Below are 19,140 nucleotides of genomic sequence, written 5' to 3' on the forward strand. Positions count from 1 at the left end.
TCCCTCTGGACAGCCTTTATACAGGGCAGATAAAAGGGGAATTTCCCGTCCACGACCACACAGCACAGAAGGAGATTTCAAAGACAAAGATCAATGGCTAATCTTCTGATTTTTGGCACGAATCTTATCATTCAGGGTTGTTTCCTACTTGACAATTCCCAACAGCATATCTTATTTATTTACAGAAAGACAGGAATTAACAACAGCTCATGACATTTTTATTTTAATGAAATTTAAAAAGGCAGTTATTAGTTATACATACACACAACTGATTCTGTACTTGTTAGTCATAAATATAGAACATTCAGAAGTACAAAATACACTTTATCCACAACACAATTTCACATCAATATGAAGAGTTTAAACAGATAAGTAACCAAGTGCCTAACAATGACAGAAGCCCATTTTTTGAGTTGTTTTCTTTTTCTTCTTTTTCTTTTCTTTTTTTCTTTTTTTTTTTTTAAAGACCATTAATCTACACAAAGTAATCACTGCCCACAGTCATCAGTTCCCTGAAACGCACTCTGGTTTAGAGTAGGAAAAGACTGACCTTTTAAAGAGAATTAGATGCCATCACCTTTTCTTTGCTCTGTTAATAGAAACAAAACCAAGCCCACATTCTCCTCTTCTCACAGCTAACAACTGTGAAAAATGGGACTCTGGCAAAAATCACCTGAAGCCAAACTTGAGCACTGCCAGGAAAAGTGAAAATATCTGAACTAGAAATTAGTCCACTCGATACCTTGCAAACAAAGAGCAACAGCAGTATGACACCGATAAGGCATTAATGACAAAATGGCTGTATTATTCTCGAAAAAAGAGTACACCTATGTATAAAAATATATGTCATAGCAATTGGGTAAATCCAACACTATTTAACACTGTGCCAAAAGTAATTAAGAGTTAAAAAGGCAGTACTGCAAGAAGTATTTACAGTTTCATACTGTACTTCAAAAGAAGAAAAAAAAAGGCAACGAAGCTACAAATGGAACTATCTGGTTAAAGCATCACCACAGGTACTGCCAGTAGCACTTATAACAAGTAATCTGATGGAGTCCCTCTTGTTAAACAGGATTGCTTCTCTCAATAAATGAATGTCATTATTTTAGTATCTAAAATCTTCTCAGTCTATATGCCCGCTCATTGAAATAACTCACCCTGACCACTACTATTTGCAGTTTCTTGCTCCATCAGTTTAAAACCCGAAAGATTGAGTTTCAAGAACGACTGCGTTTGCAACACAGTTTGATCCGAAATCACAGCTTTATTTCCAGCTTAAAAAACACAAAAGAAATGAGAAATCCACCACCTGCGAAATCCCGGAAACCGGCAGCCAAAGTGCCAGCAAAGCTACACCAAGGGCACGTAATAAAAACGTTAGCATTCCAAATGCACTTTAGAACTGCACCTATAGGATAAGTAAGTCGCTTTAGTAACAAAACATGTGACAAAACGATACGGCACAGCCACCGCTACGCAGCTTTTTTGGCCACAAGACCTGGGACGAGGCTGTTTCAGAGGAGCAAGCCACTGACACGACAGCAGCAGGCGGCGAGGGCAGCGCAGGATGCCCAGCGGCGGTAGCAAATGCTGAACATGCTCGTTCACTCGGTCAGAAGCACAAAGTTGCCAAACTTTAAAGTCATTAAGTGCTCCCTCCTCGCTGGCTCAGGAACGGCAACCTAACGCCTCCCACCCGGGCGTGGGAAAGCGCTGCAGAGATGGGACGGCCGGGAACGGGAGGGGAGGTAAGGAAACGCCGAGAAGAAAGCACTGGCTCGGGATGGTGGAACAGAAATGAGGGATGATGATGGCTCACAGGGAAAACCCAAACCTGGCACTGTCCGGACTGCCCCTTCACAGGGTAGCCATCCCCTTTCCCAACCAGAAAGGCCGGAGTGGTCTACAAGGTGAGAAGCAGTCCATGCTCTGATGTCTCAGGCATATTGGCTTCAAAAAAATAATACTGTATTTAAAACCCAACAACAACAACAGAGAGAGATGTGCTTGAAATTCTGCTAACAGTGCACTTCTAACTGCACAACCAAATCCTGTACATGAGAAGCCCTCTACAGTAGTATAAAAACCATGACACACTGAGGAAGTTATCATCACTGATGTCAGGAGAAAGATTACTTTAAAAACCTTATTTTTAGATTGAATTCAGGAACAAACGTAAATTATAAATATACTTCGAGCAGTTTGCTGGGTAAAATAAAACAGAGGAACAGCACTTTTTCAATTCGTTTTTCACTTTATGGAGAAATGTTTTTAAAAAATTTTAGAAAAAATGACGTTCATCATGTCAAGCATCTTCTGCGCAGGGATACAAACTGCTCACCTATTGCTCTCTCCCTCGTGATCAGCCCCTGTTAAAAGCACGTCCCGCTGCACAGACACTGCCCACCTCGCTCAGCCGCAGAGCTTTGCCTTACCTAATTCAATGAGCAGTCATTTGTCTGAGCAGGGTGAGCAGAAAGAGAGAAGGCTCCATGTGAATAAATTTCCATGTATTTAAAAGAATAGTTCATAAGTGCTTGGCTTGCTCGCCTAAGAAGGTATTTTCCCGATCTCTGGGAGAGAAGAGAGAGGAGGTTTTTTTGTTTGTTCTCAGTGTGATTTTGGTGAGGCAAGTACAGACCAGGAGATCGGAGACCTCTCCAGTACTGCATCTACAGATATACAAAAATTTCCTAAAAAAAAAAGAGTCCCTAGCCCCACTTGCATGTAGAGCAAGAGATTGGTCCCAGATTTAGCAAGAGAAACAGTAGGAAGGACTCTTCCCGGACACTGAAAACTACATGCTGCTCTTGGAGACAGCAAAGTCAGATGGGAACACCACCATACGCTTCACTGTTAAAGCCACGTCCCTGGGTCTCGTTTGCTGCAGCCCAGCCACCTGCATTGCTTCTCAACATGGAACCTGGGTGGCCAGAGCAGGCTGCAGGCCAGATGGGCTGCAGTGATGTGCAGGGTGCCTCCCATCAGAAGCACCCCAGAATTCAAGAGGAGCTACCAGAAGGCAGACCTTAGTGAGGGCTAAGAAGCGCTGCGGACATCGAGATCTTCTAGATGGGGGCTATGCCCTGGGGTTGCTGTTTCAAGGTCCGTCACGGCCCCTGAATACACAAAGGCTGAGGGAAGCTGCCCCCTTCCTCCTCTGCAAAGGCTCGCCACCACCATCCAACCTCAAAGGTTATGAACAACCTGCATGCGAGAACTCCGGGTTCCTTGTTCTTCATGAGTGATTCCTTCTGCTCCCATCCCAGAAGAAACGATCTGGATAAAAATGCTGACCTTATAACCCAACCTCTGTAACTCATCATGCATATGAATACTGAATAAAAAGCTTTCTACCACATTTCTGCTGAAGACATATGGTAGGTGACTCGCCCAAGAGGAAGGTGATTAACTTACCTCTGCGGAAAAGCATATAGCATTCGGAAACGTCAAGAGTCCTCCACATACTTGGTAAGCTGAAAATCCCATATTTAACAGAATAGGGTTAACAGGGTTTAACAGGAGTGATTGCTTGGGAATCCAAGCAAAAATTCAAGTTATCACTGTGTACGCAGTGGACGATAGTCCAATTGATATCTACTACCAACTCACTCTAAAAAAATGATACACTACAAAACCATCTCACTGCTTGCAGCAAATGAGCTTAAATGATTTCCTAGTAATAGGCCACCACCTTGCACTGTTAAAATGTGAGGTTTCACAGTATAAAAAAGTACTTCACAGAAGGGAAATGCAGCTAATATAGAAAATGCAATCTTGATGTGTTTACAGTCATTTTTTAAGAGGCAATATTTTTGGGAAAGCAAGAACAATAGAAATTAAAGCAGCCAGTGAGAAATGTGTAGAGTTATAGGCCTCAATTCAGTGCAAAAACAGACTAACAGCTTATGTAAGTAAATGCTTGTTCTGAATAGAGAACCACCTGAATTAAAAGTAAGAACACCTATGTAAAGCGATGGAGACTCCTACGATATCTAAATCCTCCACGTATATCGTCAACCTTTTCAGTACACTCCGGAACAGACCCTTTGTAAAGTCAAAAGAAACCAGTACAGGAAATCACTTCATACAGCACAAGATATACATAAAGTACCAAAATGTACACACATTCAAGTTTAAGTTAGAAAAGGCGGAGCTGAATCTTCTGGTGAGAGAGGCCTACATTATGTTGCTTAATCTTACATTTAAAGTGACCTAAAAACTACAAGAATCAAAGAAAACAGAATATTGTGTCTGCTTCCAGAAACTTAAGCTTAAAGCAAGGCATCGAAATTGAGCGGTAGGCACTGTAACAAGACATTACCTTACCTCTTCTCTGTTAGTCTTTGTTACTTCATTATCTATTTAAAAATTACCATTCAAAGGAAATATTATGTATCATTCACATTCAAATGTTTAAGACTCAGAGATTTTTTTTTTTTAAAATCAAGCAAAGTTTTTCATCTCTGAGGTAGATGACAATAAAATGAAAAAAAAAAATAATGGAGCTGTCAATGAACATTAACAAGTGCTGAAGCTCCTCTTTCGGCAATGACGCACCCCAAGGAGGAGAGAGCAAGCCCTACACCACTATCTGAAACATGAGAAATGTGTCTTCTGGTTTAGTAGCTTCTACAGAAATGCAACACAGAAAAAGCAGAGCCAAAATTACACTGAAATGGCCTTGGAGAAGAACTTCTATTTCTGCTTCGCAAGCTACTCAGAAAATGGTGGAAACATGCCTAGGTCAGCAAAATCTTCAATGTTGTAGTTGCCAGTACCCTGCGTCGGATCCCCCGGCATTGGCAGCATGTCCTGCACGATAAAGAAAAATCAAAGTGAAGTGTCACTTGCTAACACGTTATCCAGACACAAACTGTTTCCTGTTCATCTTTTCAGTGTAAAAGCAGAAAAGGCCAAAGGTTAGATAAATAAGCTGAAAACCAGACCTGCGCAGGGGGTTAGGCTAAGCTTTATGTGCTGCTTATGCTTTGCTGGAGCATTTCTGAACGGGAGGTGGGACTTTAGCAGGGCAGAAGTTTTGGGTTGCTCCTCTGAATAAGGCACATTTGAGCTGCCCCATACTCCTCCCAGGCTGACACAGCTCCCCTTGGAACGGGCAGCTACATATGGAGAGAAGCAAACTCTCTGGTTTCACCATACGGGAAGTAGTCAACATCCCCCACACTCCTGCACCCTACAGAAAGGAGCTCCTGCTGTATAAGCGTGGGTTTGGGGAAGGTCTCACCTCCTCACCACCACTCTGTAAGTGAACGTATTACTGCTCTTTGACCTCTAAGGAACACTAAAGACTGGACATCCACCCCAGCTAACAAGATGCCTAAGCAGCCTTCATGCATGGATAAAGGCAGAAGAAATAGCAGGAACTTCTCAGGAGAAATGGAATTTCATGGTAATTGCTCCCACGTGTCTTGAGCCAAGTGAGGTCCCTGCAGGAGGCTTCAAAAAATACTCAACCTTTCCTCTCAGCCGGAGACTGAAGCCACAGGGAAAAGATATCCCTTGCTGAGAAAACCAGAGTTTACGCTTGCTTTTCCTGTCAGTCCTTACAATAATAAGCTCTTACTGCAAAGCCAAGTTTTGCCAGGGATGGCTCATTATCCTTACAATAAAATAAAACCTAAAGAGCAAATAAGAAAGCTCACAGATCTGCTCTGTGAAGGAGTAACTACTGAGAGTTGCTGTGTACTGAGAAGTTACCCCAAAATAAAGACAGATTAAAATCCCTCTGAGGTCTCTGTAGCATCCCTGTCGAGATGGTGGTGAAAGAGGCTGTGGACACAACTGGCAGTTTCTCAGCTGCCAGGGTCAGCCTTCATTTTCTGACCAAAACTTGCACTTATTTTATGTTTTCCCACATTCTTCCTCAGCCAAGAGGAAATTGTAGCTGTCCCACCTGTTTAAATTTCCACCTCTGACGCCATTTCTGCTGCTGGGGCCTCTGAGGCAAGGTCTCCTCAGGTACAGACCCGGCAGGGTAGCTCCCCTCTCCATCTGCCTCTCTCCTTATGTCCACCTAACCCAGGGCTGGCTTCAGGCACAAACAGGCCAAGCACCTTCTTGGAGGTCTCTGAACCAAGTTTCTTATCACATCCAGCTATTATCCTAATTCCCTCCAAACGCAGAGTCACCTCCAAGAGCTCTGCAGGTGAGCCCAGTCCTCCCGTGCCCTCCTGCCCACTGATTTCCTGAGACGTTTCCTGGGATGCAGCACTTGCCTGAGACATGAGCAAGACGCTGCTGGGAGCCCCGTGTGTCTGTGGGCCATCGAACCACGCTGCCATCGGCTCCACCGGAGCGACCTTGAATATGCTTTTGTGTTAAAGTACGTGCAAAGTGATTAAACTTTGCTAACAGAGAAGCAACAGATTAATTAATCTTGCCTGGGCCGTGGGGTACAAGCGTGCAGACAGGTAGTTAGTCCAGCTGTAGTGATGTTACTCGTTTCTGTGTGAAGCAATGGTTCCTTCACACAGGAATATTTTCAAGCTAATATCTCTTCTGCAGCATTCCTGCGAGCAACTGAGCACGAGCCCGGTCTTGCAGGTGAATTTACTTTCTAAAAGATAACGAGGTGCCCCACTTCTAAACCTTGCTTGGGGCTTGAACTGTCTTTTCTGCATTTATCTGCATTGTTTTGTTGCAAACTGCTTTCTTGATCTAATTTAAAAACAAGTTATACAAGGACAGAGACCTTATTAGTTAACTTATAAAGTCCCACCCCATCTGTAGCGAAGGCCCCAAAATTATACTTAATACTACAAAATTAGGTAGTTGAAGAGGACTGTTTACCAGCTATCTGACTGAGTTTAACCTTAAAAAGTTATTGGCCTCTCTCTTCTATGCAGTATCAGACTCCTTTCCTGCTTGAACTATCAAAGATGTCTACATGATGTCTAATTGGACTTGACTGGGATTTTAGAGGCCAGTACCAGGATAAGACTGGGACTATTTAACAGCTTTCCCCCAAAACACATAAGCTGCGAGTATAGGGTGCAGAGAAGGGAAAACAGCATTTTAAATCAGCAAAGATGCTGGTCCTCGGCAGAAAATAGAACCATCTCAGTTGGAGCTAATGCCAGCTAAAAGCAGAGCAGACCTCCGGCAGCACACAGCAAGAGGGAATTGCTCCGAGCCCTGCTAGCACCCTGGTCATCGAGGGCCACGGTTCTTCAACTCAGCAGCGAGAAGTTGTCAGGTGGACTCTGGTCTCACTGAACTCTCCTCACCTGGAACACCTCGGTCTGACTGGGCTGCGGGTGCGAATGCTGGTCGCCGCTCTGCTGGTTGTGGTGTTGGCTCTGCCACTGGGACCAGACTTCGGAAGGTCTCCCCTGGAACTGGCCGCTGCTCTGGCCACCTTCAGCTGGACGGGGGGGGGAAAGGGCAGAAGTCAGAGAGCAGCTCCTTCAAAACGCCTGCCTGCTTTTGGGGCTTTATCCATCAATGCCCGTGTTTACAAATAAGTTTTGGAAAAAAAGACCCTGCGTGACACCCAGCCCCTGTGGGTGGAAGCCGAAGGGAGTCTCGGCCCTGATTGCAGGGTGGGGGCCAACCCAAGAGCAAAGTTCTTTGCTGTGGCTGCACAGTCACGGCAGGTGAATTGCTCACAGCAAAATGCACAGTGCCACCACAAGTCAGGCACTGGAAGACAATTTTCAAGAATCCCCTCACCACTTTTTAATCACTAATGAGGAATATTTGCCATTTCACTTAAAAATCAAACTGCATCATCTGAATCCTCTTTCTCCTTAAAAGACAAATTCTTGCAGAGCAGTGGGTGCACCTACTCATCTAAGAAGCACGCTTTCAGATTTTCTAAGCAGATGTAAAACCTTTGCTGTATTCATTGCAGAGAGTTGTTTGCTGGACTATCTTGTTCTCCAATATTACAGCTGCACAATTATTTATTTAACATGCAGCTTATAGCAAATTATTATCCTGTTCGTATGGTGATGGTTTCTTAAAAGTCTGAGGCCGTTTAGATTTCACAGAGAATAACATGAACGGCAAGGTTTTATGGTAAATGATAATTTCAGGGAGATGGATTTCTTCTAAATAGTCTACCAGAAAAAAAACGTAACGTCAAACACATTAATTTGGTCACTTATTACACATACATTTTTCATGAGTACGATCACAGGTCACACTTAAGCTGGACTCATTTTACCCTGTATTTCTACAGACTGGCCCCAAATGTATAAAATTTATAAATAACTGAAGGAAAATTATCCAAAATGTCTCCTAAGAACTAGCATTTTAGAAAGCTTGCCATGAGGCTTAGGCTTTCCCTCCAAATATTTTTTCTTTTTTTTCTTTTTCCCTTTCCCTTTTTTTTCCATATAACTGCTCCTACTATTTTTGGCTATTTTCCCCTCACTGCAGAGCGCCAAGCTGGGTAGATCTGGTTCTCCCCAACTGGCAGCACCCTCTGCCAAGGGTACCAAACTTCCCACGCCAAACTTCCACGCACGTGCTATGTCAGGGCTCCGATAACCAGACTCAATCATTTCACATCAGTCACTACTCATAGTCATGGCTTCGGAAAATACAGAAACACGTGCTTAATCCAATCCTTTTGGCTACCAGCTAAACCGTGCAGAACAGATAAAGTGAACATTTTACTGGAAAGTAAACAGGCTGCAGTGACGTGTTTCTATTACATCTGAAGTAGATAATTACAGCTCTTCCCTTACTGACATTACCACAACCAATAATTCAGCTGACTCAGAAACCCTGCAGCCATTTTATGGGCCAAAACAAAATTCGTCTAAGTTACCCTTTAAAAGAAAGCTGCAAGTCGGTTTTTTTATTCTCAGAACAATACATTGAAATGAACTCAGGGAGGCAAATGATGCTTCTTTTCAGCAAAACGGTTCCTGCCAGCCAGAGGTTCAAGACATTCGTCTCTCTGAAGGCTGTGTTATTAATAGTATCCCAACTGATGTAGGTCAGGAAATGTTTCTCATTAGGTGAAAGGGTTCTTGCCAAGTAGCTTAGGCCTGAAATGCAAGGCTGTCTCATAAACAAATGTACAAAGCCCGGTGGAAATGGAAATGGAGGCATGAATAAGCCCTGTGGGAAGAGCTCCATTTCAATGCACTTTTCCTAGGCAAGGCAGCGCAGGTTTGCGCTCCGGGAGGCTGAGCTGCCGCTGATCCGCGCCGGGTTTAGTCTCAAGGCATAAGGGAAAAATGACACACATTAGCGCACTGCTACGCATGCTTTTTGGAATTGCACATTGTTATCAGCCAGCAACATTTTTCATGGATTCCACGTGTGTTTATCACTGATGGATTCATCTTTTTTACTCTTGAATATTATTTTGCTGGTGGAGAAAACTTATCGAGGGGTCACCTACTGGGTCACGGTCTGAAAGCCCCTAAATTAGCATGTAATAGGAAAAGAAAGCAATTTCGAAACATGGCACCTACTCCGATTCGGTTAGTAGCAGTGTGGGTACAAAAAAAAAATCCTGTTTCCAGCCAAACTCCAGCAAGCCATCTCTGGGCAAGGGGATACCAGCATGCAGCCGGGGAAGTTGAAAAATTAAAAGAATGTAAATTTGTGCCATTTAAGCATTCTCCTGAGAAGCGAAAAGAACTTGAACCTGCTGACCACAATTTGGGAGGATGTGTACTAGTGATGTAAGCAACTTTTGAATCTTTCATGACACTATTTACTGAAGGGGAGAGAAAAAAAAAAAGCAGCCCTCATACCATAAAATGCCACAATATTCTGAAGTGTGTTGGATGTGGAGGAGATGCAGCATGGAGGGAACAGGTCATCTCAGTCCACTCTGCTCAACGCGAGAAAGCAAAACCCTTTCATCCCCCCCTGGGCTTCCCAGCTGACCCACCAAAACAACAGGTTGGAGGATTTTTAAGGAAGTTAACACTGGAGAGCTTCATTTTTATGTGCATTTCTGTGTTAAGTCATTTAAAACTTACCGAACCCTGCACTTCGGTTTGCTAAGCTGGAGTAGGCATTCCCACTCGGAGAAGAGGTGGCTGGGCTGGAAAGGGGGCTGTATGATGATGGATCAGCTGGGTAGGTGTGACTTGTTCCAATCCCAAAGGGAGAGGACTGAGCCTTGCCAGACTGAGATGGAATTTGCTGAGGAATGAGGGGTAAAAGAAAGGGATGAGTTTTATTGTTGAGGAACAGCACAGCAGACTCAATTTTTAACAATGTAAAGTAAAGACTAAAAAAACCTCTGCAGATGCGAACAGGCATGTTATTCCTGTCTCAGCCATATTTCATTTCTGTCAAAGCCAACTTATTGCTGCATAAGGAACACAACAGACTATAAACCAACACACATGTACTCAATATCAGAACTATTTGGAAAAACATGATTTCCTTCACCTCTATTACAAGGACGAATCTCAAACTGAACAGGTATAAAGAATTCACCTTTATTTGCCTGATATTTTGATTTTGCAGTGTCACAGTAAAATCATGGTTATCTGAATGTCTTGCAGAATATATGCAGTTCTCAGATGATCAGTCTCCAGTGTGGGGGGGTAAACGGTCAAAGATGTTTCAAAGCTAATAAGCTGCTTTCTCTCCCTGCCTGAAAAGTATAAGCAGCAAAGTTATTTCGCCTTGTGTAAGGCTTGGGAGGGAGTGTGAATCACCAGCCCTGGGAGGAGGGAAGAAACAGTCTAACTTTGCTTTAACTGGGCAGCTGAATTAATTCAAGGGTATTAAAAACCACACCTTGCTGTCATTTTCATCTGCATAATGGCTTCGTCATAGGATCTGCAAGAATGTTACACAAATGATTAAACACTGCAAGACTGCTTTGAGACATGTACAACATGTATGCTGAGCCTAAGGGAGGTGAAGTGTCTCATCCAAAGTCATGGGCTACAGCAACGTATAATGCTACGGACAGAATCTGCTTGTAAATCTTTTCCCATGTTATGAACAAATCAGCAGTTCCGAGAAAAACTCACTGCCTAACCAATTCCACAAACAGAAATTAAAGGTGCTTACACTCTGGATAACGCTGTGCACTGTTATTGACAATCAATGCACTCAGGTGAAGCTATTCTCTTGGACAAATGCAGGGGAGCTGGGGGAGGAAGACAGATCCCAACAGGCATATAACATGATGAAGATGTTAAGTCTTTAGCTCAGTTCCAAGCTAAGAAATCGTACATTTCTAAAGCTTTCCACAGCGACAGTGAGAGCATGACGTGTCACTTCTGCAAGGCTTAACCCTATTTACGATGGAGGAATGAATTCCAATTTCCCTAGACTCACATACACCCTCTGTTGACTTGGACAGAATTTGGACAGTAAGAGGGATGAGTTTGGGGGGGGGGGGGTTTCAATAATTTTTAGCATCCTCCACATCATTTAAAAAAAAAAAAAAGTTAAGTGTTACGACTGGATTTCATTAAACAGGTGTGACAGAATAACCGTGGCACACTGACAGCTGGGAAGAATCAGTGATTAATGTGGAAAACAATTCGGTTACTGAAATTATTTAGTACCCGCCCCAACATGCCATTCTAGCCTACCGAACAATGGAAAGTCAAAAGTGATTAAGAGCAGCATTAACGATAGATCAAACATGATTATTTCATATTATTTGTCTTTAACAGAGTTTCAAACCAGGGTTTCTTTTTATTGTTACAAGAACAAGAGGCGATCTCCGGGCTAATGCTGTCAGGCGCAGGACCTCTGATGGAGGGATGCGCGGTTTCCTCCAGCACGTGTCAGCGTGAGCTACACCGGGCAGCGCTAATGGAGGGGCAACAGGCTGAGTAGCCTCTGCTCTGAATTCACGCCTGGATTTGTACGTGCCCCTTTCTGATGACATTACCAACTGCGGGTAACATCGCCGGGTGCAAGGCCTTGGTCCAAGAAAGATTCAATGCATGGCCTTAATACTAAAGCGTAACAGCTGTCCTCTTTTATTTCATTCAGTGCACATATAAAAATAAGTGCAGGACCGAGACCTTCCACTGGGATTTGTGTCAGTGTAGCGACTGCCACTGTTATGAACATTATTACAAGCTAAATGCAGTTACGCGTAGGCCAGCTGCCTCAAATTATTATAACCTGCCAAGGAACAGAAGTGGGGGAACTGATTTCTCTCCGACGACAAATGATAATGACAAAGTACATTTAATCGCATTATGAATGGACTTTACTAATTCTTTTGTAAAAAGCACAGAGATTGCAAATCTTTAATGACCATGAAAATAAAACACCTTTAATCAATACCTGTCCTGGAAACGGTGGGCGATTTCCTGTCCAGGCAACCTGACTCTGATTTAGCTGGCGAGATATCTGTGTCAGATTCTGGCCTGTTGATGAAGACGACTGGATGTCGTTCACGCCAGGCACATGTACCACAGATGAACTAAAGGAACAGAAACAGTGCCTCCGTTGTAGATATGTTCTCGATGCACAAAAAGTATTCCAGATATGGAAATTTTGATAATCACATTAAAAGTAATTGTTCAATCTGTCTTAATAAAAAATGACTTTAAACCATCACAAAACTATGAAGCATATTATCATTCTAAAATGTCAGTTCAAATAGACACAGAGGGCGAAATTAATTTGAATTATTCCTATAATCTCTTTGAAATGGCTTGCAAGAATAAAATCACTGCATAAACACTTCGCTCCATAGTAGTTTAATATATAATACATTAAAAATAACTTGCTTGTGGAGAGTATTTCATCAGGTACATGATTTTAAATTTGTGCTTCGAGTCAACAGTATTTAAGCATTTACTTCAATGTCATCCTAAATGAAGATGCACAAAAAGACGATACTTAGAAATACTTCTTTATTTGTTTCCTGCCTGGGAAATGAAGAAGTGTGTGTTATATATATAAAAAAAAATGAGCTTTTAATTCCTATTTTCACCAAACGATACTAAAGACGAGCATGTAGTTATATACTCAGGCAAAAGAATAATCAAGACTGAAACTTGAACTAATGTAATAGCTTTGGAATTAAAAAAACCCCAAAAAACAAAACCCAACACAACAGTATTTTCAAAGGAACTTACTTATTTGTTAGCTGTTTCCTAATTACTGAATTTCACTACAGAGAAATTTTCCAGAAATTCCTAATTAGAAGGAAAATTTTATGAAAGACTACTCCACTTTACCATTTTATTCTCATGGAAGTCTTGAGCAACTGAATCTACATAATCATACATTGTGAATGTGCTTTTATATATTTTTATATATAAAAATATATATTTATTATTTTACATGTTATACATAAATATATAAACAAAGACACAACATATAAAAATGCTTTTGTGTGTCAATTGAAACAGTTTGCTCTTTTCTCCAATCCCTTCCCTATTGTCTGTTTTCACAATTATTTACAGAGAAAGAAGAGAGCAGATTGGGGAAAAGAAGTAAACAAGGCTGAGCAGAGAGGAAGCAGGACAAAATCCCTCCCAGAGTGGCAAGCAAAACGTGGCAGGCATTTGAATATGGGAGTTGTTATTCTCTCTTTCTTAAGCTGCCTAAAAGCAAAGTGTGTATTAAATTCTTTGTAGAGTTTGTTTTCTATTTTTTTTAAATTTTATTTTTATTTTTTACTACCACAGAATCTCCAAAGAGGAGAATGTGGACCACAAAGTCCATCTAAATCTGGCTGAACTCGGAAGCCCACAACAGCTGCTGGGGAGGGCTGGCCCTGCTGCCCACACCTTCCCAGCTGGACTGGCAAGCGCCATCGTCTGAGGGGCTTGGACGGCATCTGGAATATAGACTTTGAAACCAGGAGTCTGCAAAATAGTGCCTAAAGGCTGCCCAGGCTCAGTGACCAAATGCACCAGCCTGGAGGACAGTTCATCGAGGATGGAAATGCTAGCGGATGTGTCATTACTTGATGTAATAGAACAGCAGTAGGAAAAAAAGCTATAGTTAAAACATCAGGAATTAACACAGGAAACGAACAAAACACACGCCAAATCCCAAGATGGCAAGTCAACTATTCAGTAATATACAATATCCAATTAAAAGACATTTTAATTTACTGTCTTCCCCCCCACAAGTTATTCTTGGTTTTAATTTGACAAAACACACGCACGGGGATTTTATTTCTTCCCACTGAGATTATTAGCAATTATAACTTTAAAAACACATTAGTTTAAATAAAATTATAGTTTGCAGATGTCTTCTAATTCCTGGAACTGACAGCCTCTGACTGACTGTTCCTTCACTTTCACAACCTTAGTTGGTCTAAAACAGGAGAGTGCAACTTCAGTATCACCATCCCAGAACGGTGAGACGAAGGGCACTAAGGTAAATATAGTCACTGTACCACACTCAAAAAGTGACTGGAAATGCAGGCAAACTCTTAAACTTGACATTAGCCAAATCTGTGTTGCCAGCTGGTAGGCGACGACATGCGCTCTAAATAACTCAAAAATGCCTCAGAAAACGCAAGACCACCACATTATCTGTATTTGGAAGTTGCCTTAGAAAACTGTTCATGCCCATGTCCTAGCCCTCACCAGGGACTATGGAAGAAGCATCCCTCTGTTCCCTTTAATAAGGCGTCCACACCGGTGCCCTTCAATGCAGCCGTCAGAAGTACTGGACAGCTGTAAGTGCAAAACAAATCTTTGCACCTTCCTAGGCTGAACGTTCCTCTGATCTCTGAGCCTGCCCCATCACCTCTCAGATTTTTTTCCTTTCATGATCTGTTGCTGCCTCTTAGCTTTGTCCAATTACATCATCACAGCAACGAGCGTCTACTTACCAGCCACTATTTTTAACAGAGATACCCAAATCTTCTCAGCTTGTAAGCCTAGCCCAAGCGCTGAGACATCATGTAGGAGTGAAGTGTGCGCAAAGCAAAGTTCCTTCATGTAAAGAAAGCCCTCGCGCCTTAGGTCGGTTTTGTTTCCACCAGATGGAAGGGGAATAGTCCCTCACTCAGACAGAAACTGATACGTTCAGCATCTGGACTACAGTACCTGAAAGTCTTTCCCGAATGTCCTGGCTGAAATGGGCTTCCCTGTGAGTAAAGCTGCTGGTTTCCTGCTGTGGATGCTGAGGCCATCATTTTTTTATCTGCTACAAAAGAAAAACAAATCACAGAAAGAGAAAAGTTTAGGGGATGAGAAAATGAAGGCAAAATTATTTAATGAGAATTGCAATGTATATACCCAGCGGGGATTTTTCTTTCCTTCTTAAAGATTTATGAAGCAGCCCTGTGGAACACATTAAGAATGACACAAAAGGGCTATATGACAATTCAGTATGAAACAAGAGGCACAGCTGGTTTGCGTCTACTTCATACCCTCATCCCAGGATGTACCTCATTAATGCTATTGTTCGCATGGAACACAACGCTGGTACGTGCCCTCCAGCCACGCGGCCCAGACCTTCTCTGTGCCCGCTGGAAGCTGCTCCTGACCACGCAGGCAGGAGGGGGAACGGGAGATGGAGAGCGGCTCTGGCCGAGGCGGGGAGCGATGGGTGCGTGGGTCCCGGCTATGGGCTGGAAAGGGGAACAAGGGTTTTCCGGAAGAAAGATGGGAGAGTCTGCCCAGGGGAATGGAGGAATGCCACGTGAAACAAGCCTGGTCTGAAGAAGGTCTGATGCACGTGAACCTCTGTGGCCTGCCTGGGGATGGCCACAGGCAGGGGTCCATTTCTGGCTCCGAAAGAAGCCCTCCAGGGCTCCTGCTGTTATCGCAGCCTCTTTGCACTCAGGTAGCAGCTGAGGGCCCACACCCCACCGGGTTAAACATCCCAAGGAACGGCGTCAAAGAGCCCCTGTCCTAATCAGCTGACAGCCTGCTTCCCTCCAGGACAGCCGGAGGGGAGTACGGACTCTCCCACGCAGATCTCGGGGTGACCCCCTGCAAACCCGGGTGATCCTGCAGCCCCTACCTGCATTTCCATCTCACAGGTGGCTGCTGGAGGCACTTCGCTTCTGAGCGTCTGCAAGACTTACGCGCCTGAGCTGCGGCAAGGCAAAACACCGCGCTCTCACGGATTTTTCTGTCCTCTATGTGGCTGACGGGAGCCATGAAGCAGGATGCAAGCATCCCAGTGGGGTGTAAGACAGACTAGCAGAGGGAATAACACACGCACGGAGATGCCATTAACTTTTATAGTCTACTCTTAATGTGGCAACTGGAGATCCATCTTTAACTGAATGAAACGAGATTGGGTGAACAGTGCTATTCGGTGCCTTAATTTAATTTTCTGACACTGGATTATTCCAAAGCCCAGGGAAACCTCACCACTACCACTTTTCTTAAAATAATTTAAAGGTCTGCTCTACCACCCTTTATTCACTTTCCCCATCTTTCCTTACTACCTCCAAAGCAAAACAACCCACAACTCACTGATGGCTTTGCAACTATTTGTTGCTATGCACCTCAGACAGGCCTAGAAATCAAGTCTGCCTCCTCATTTTCCCCTTTGCCACTCATTTCACAAGATGCTCTCCTGGACAAAAGGCCCACCCAACTCACAAGTAACAGAAGTATCTTTTAGTTTCCCCTAGCTTTTAGAGACCTTGTGAGTGTGGCTCACCAATGGCCTCCAACACATACCAGCTCTTCTCTGTTACCTGAGTTCACATTACATTATGTTCCTAAAAAAAAACCCCTGAGCTCACCTTCCCAAAGAAAAAAGTCTCCTCAAATTACCCCACAGGAGCCTCAGAGGAGGAGCGTGTATGCCACTGATGGAAGCTGTCATTGCTTTTCCTCATTCATGTAGAATTTTGCAGAAATTCCTCACTGGCTACATATTGCCCAGCACAGACACCGAGTCTGGGCTGCAAACCTACGCTCTCATTTAAAAAAAAAAAAACAAATGAGGAGAAATGAGGACAAGGTCTAGAGAAGGTTGTGTATGTAGTAGGAAGAACTAAGAATGGGTTGGGATATCTCTGAAAAGGACAGATGATTTTGCCTTTTTTTTTTTTTTTTTGCAGTTATGTCATTCTAGCATGAGATTTTCTAAGGCCAGCCTTTATAGGGATACCAAACTCGCAGGGTTGGAACAGACTGAGCCAAAATCCTGCGGGTACTTTAGATATTTGAGAACAATTCACCAGCAAAATGGAGAGTGCCCTAAATGAACTGGAATTCCTCAAGTGGAGCAGAGTTGCCATGGCAGCTACTGGGGTCTGTGCCGCAGGATGAGGCCAAGACAAAGGGAACGGCTAGCCTAATCGCAACCAGCCAAATCAGCTTTAAAATCTCTTTCCTGAGTTACATCCAATGCTCTTTAGCCTCTAAATCTGGCCCACATCTCTCCCAGCTGTATTCCCACTCAGGACTTTACACGCTACTTCTCTGCTCTCGCCTTCGGTCCAGCACCGAAAACCTATTTTGTTTTGGTGTTTTACCTGCATCCTTAGACCTTTTTCTCTCTAAACCCCACCACTATCCTGGTCAACGATATGCCCTTCTCCCAGCAGAACCAGTGCTTCTGCCTGCAGAACGAAGATCTCTGTGAGAACCACATCACCCCGTGCTTCAAGGCACTTGCGTGAATTGGTGAAGCCAGGCTACCTCTCCCCACTTTTGCTTTTTAATTATGTGCGGTCACTGCATGCAATTATGGCAACCATCTCCCTATGTCAAACCTGCATTTTTACAGAACGTAGCACAGAATGAGATCGGGTATCAACATAATGCAAATGTCTTGCAGGCAGCATGCAGGTTTGTCAATATTGGTTTTGGACAGTGTATCTCGTCTCTAACTGTGAAGCATCTCTTTTTATCATTCAGAGAAGACCTTGATCACAGCTCCCATGAGAAATTCAGACAGGGTGAACGTCCCAAAAAAAGCATAGCCTGTAAATTGATAAGAATGAAAAGAGAAATGGCATTTCCAAGAACATAACCTCACAGCTTGCCAGACCCTTAACCCTAACCCCTTCCCACAAACAGTTGAGAGCTGCCTGAAAAAGAGCCAATAAGGCAGCCAAAAAGCAGGATGTTCTTGCTTGGAAAAACATATTCTGGTGTTCAGGGTTGGAGGCTTGCTACCTTCTAATAGACCCTTTTTATGGCCTCAGCTGTTGACTTCACTGTTAGAGTAGACAGATAAGGATGAACAGCAATAACGGAGAAGTCCTAGCAACAGGAGGACAGAATATCAAGTCTCTCCTGCAGTTACAATGCCTTCTCCATTTGAAAAGGCCAAGCCAGACATAAGAAACCAATGCAGTGAGGTCATCTCCCAACACCCCTGGAGTCAAACCCTGTGGGTCGTTTCCTTCATGCACTGCGTGACACTTGCATGTTGATTTATTTAAAACAAATGTAAAATCTTCTCTTTTTCAGTGAGGACAGTGAAGAACAATAAACAATTAACAAGTTCTTCCATGAGCAGGGGAATTAATGAGCCTGGTTTCCTACAGATATATTTCGGATGACCCTTTCAGCTGCCAGTCTTCTCAATGACTTCTGCCTGTTCGGACAACAGGCAGCATAGGTTGGGGCTAGTTTGAGTCAGCTACGCCTGTCCGACTGACAAGTTGGCTGCTACCTCTTGGAACAGGGCTGGGAAATCCTTCGGTGAGGGCACTCAGTATGGACTCTGTCCTCATAGTAATTTTCACAAAATACAGAAGAACATACTATTTCTGAGACTCCTGTCACTTTTATAAGAACTTGCCAACGAGTTCAAAAGTTGTGGCAAAAAGAGCAAGGACTCACTGACAGGTAACATGACTGGAGATGCCTCAAGCGACCAGAAAACAAGTATTATTACACTTCAAGGCAGCATATGCCTCTGAAAGCATCGATGCAAAAGGTGGTGATTTGATAAAAAACTGCAGGCCTATCTTAAGACTACACGGTAACTTTCTTAATCCTGTCTATTTAGAAAGATGAACTCACAGCTGCTGTTTAAGAAAGAAAATATATACTTAGAAATGGCAAGTTCTGTTCAGTACGTTTAGTATCTATGAACACTGCTTAAGGTGCCCCTGTGAAATGAAAAGAGAATCAAAAATAGGTAGCTCTGGTGACATGAAAGCTGTCCTTCCTTCCTTGAATTCACTCCTCACCATCTTTAGGGGAAACATCAACTAAAGGTAAATTCTAGGAAACGTCCTGAAGACTAATGCTGCTTGGAAATTTCTCTGCC

At 43.2% G+C, this 19,140-nt stretch overlaps 1 protein-coding gene across 10 annotated transcripts in view; it reads right to left on the bottom strand.

The window, feature by feature from the left end:
- Nucleotides 1–416: 416 nt before the first annotated feature.
- ARNT2 (aryl hydrocarbon receptor nuclear translocator 2) overlaps nucleotides 417–19,140 on the bottom strand; it is a 105,573-nt gene continuing 86,849 nt past the window's right edge. For 9 of the 10 annotated variants that reach the window (XM_054836733.1, XM_054836737.1, XM_054836734.1 and 6 more), the window contains 5 exons: nucleotides 14,994–15,093; nucleotides 12,262–12,400; nucleotides 9,972–10,137; nucleotides 7,251–7,387; nucleotides 417–4,815 (listed from right to left, as the gene is read on the bottom strand). In XM_054836733.1, the coding sequence (XP_054692708.1) occupies nucleotides 4,717–4,815; nucleotides 7,251–7,387; nucleotides 9,972–10,137; nucleotides 12,262–12,400; nucleotides 14,994–15,093 (641 nt within the window). In that variant the 3' untranslated portion in view covers nucleotides 417–4,716. The remainder of the gene's footprint in view (nucleotides 4,816–7,250; nucleotides 7,388–9,971; nucleotides 10,138–12,261; nucleotides 12,401–14,993; nucleotides 15,094–19,140) is intronic. The other variant, XM_054836735.1, reaches the window with a different exon arrangement.

The sequence above is a fragment of the Grus americana genome, chromosome 10 (genome assembly GCF_028858705.1).
Source record: "Grus americana isolate bGruAme1 chromosome 10, bGruAme1.mat, whole genome shotgun sequence".
NCBI classification, from domain to species: domain Eukaryota; kingdom Metazoa; phylum Chordata; class Aves; order Gruiformes; family Gruidae; genus Grus; species Grus americana.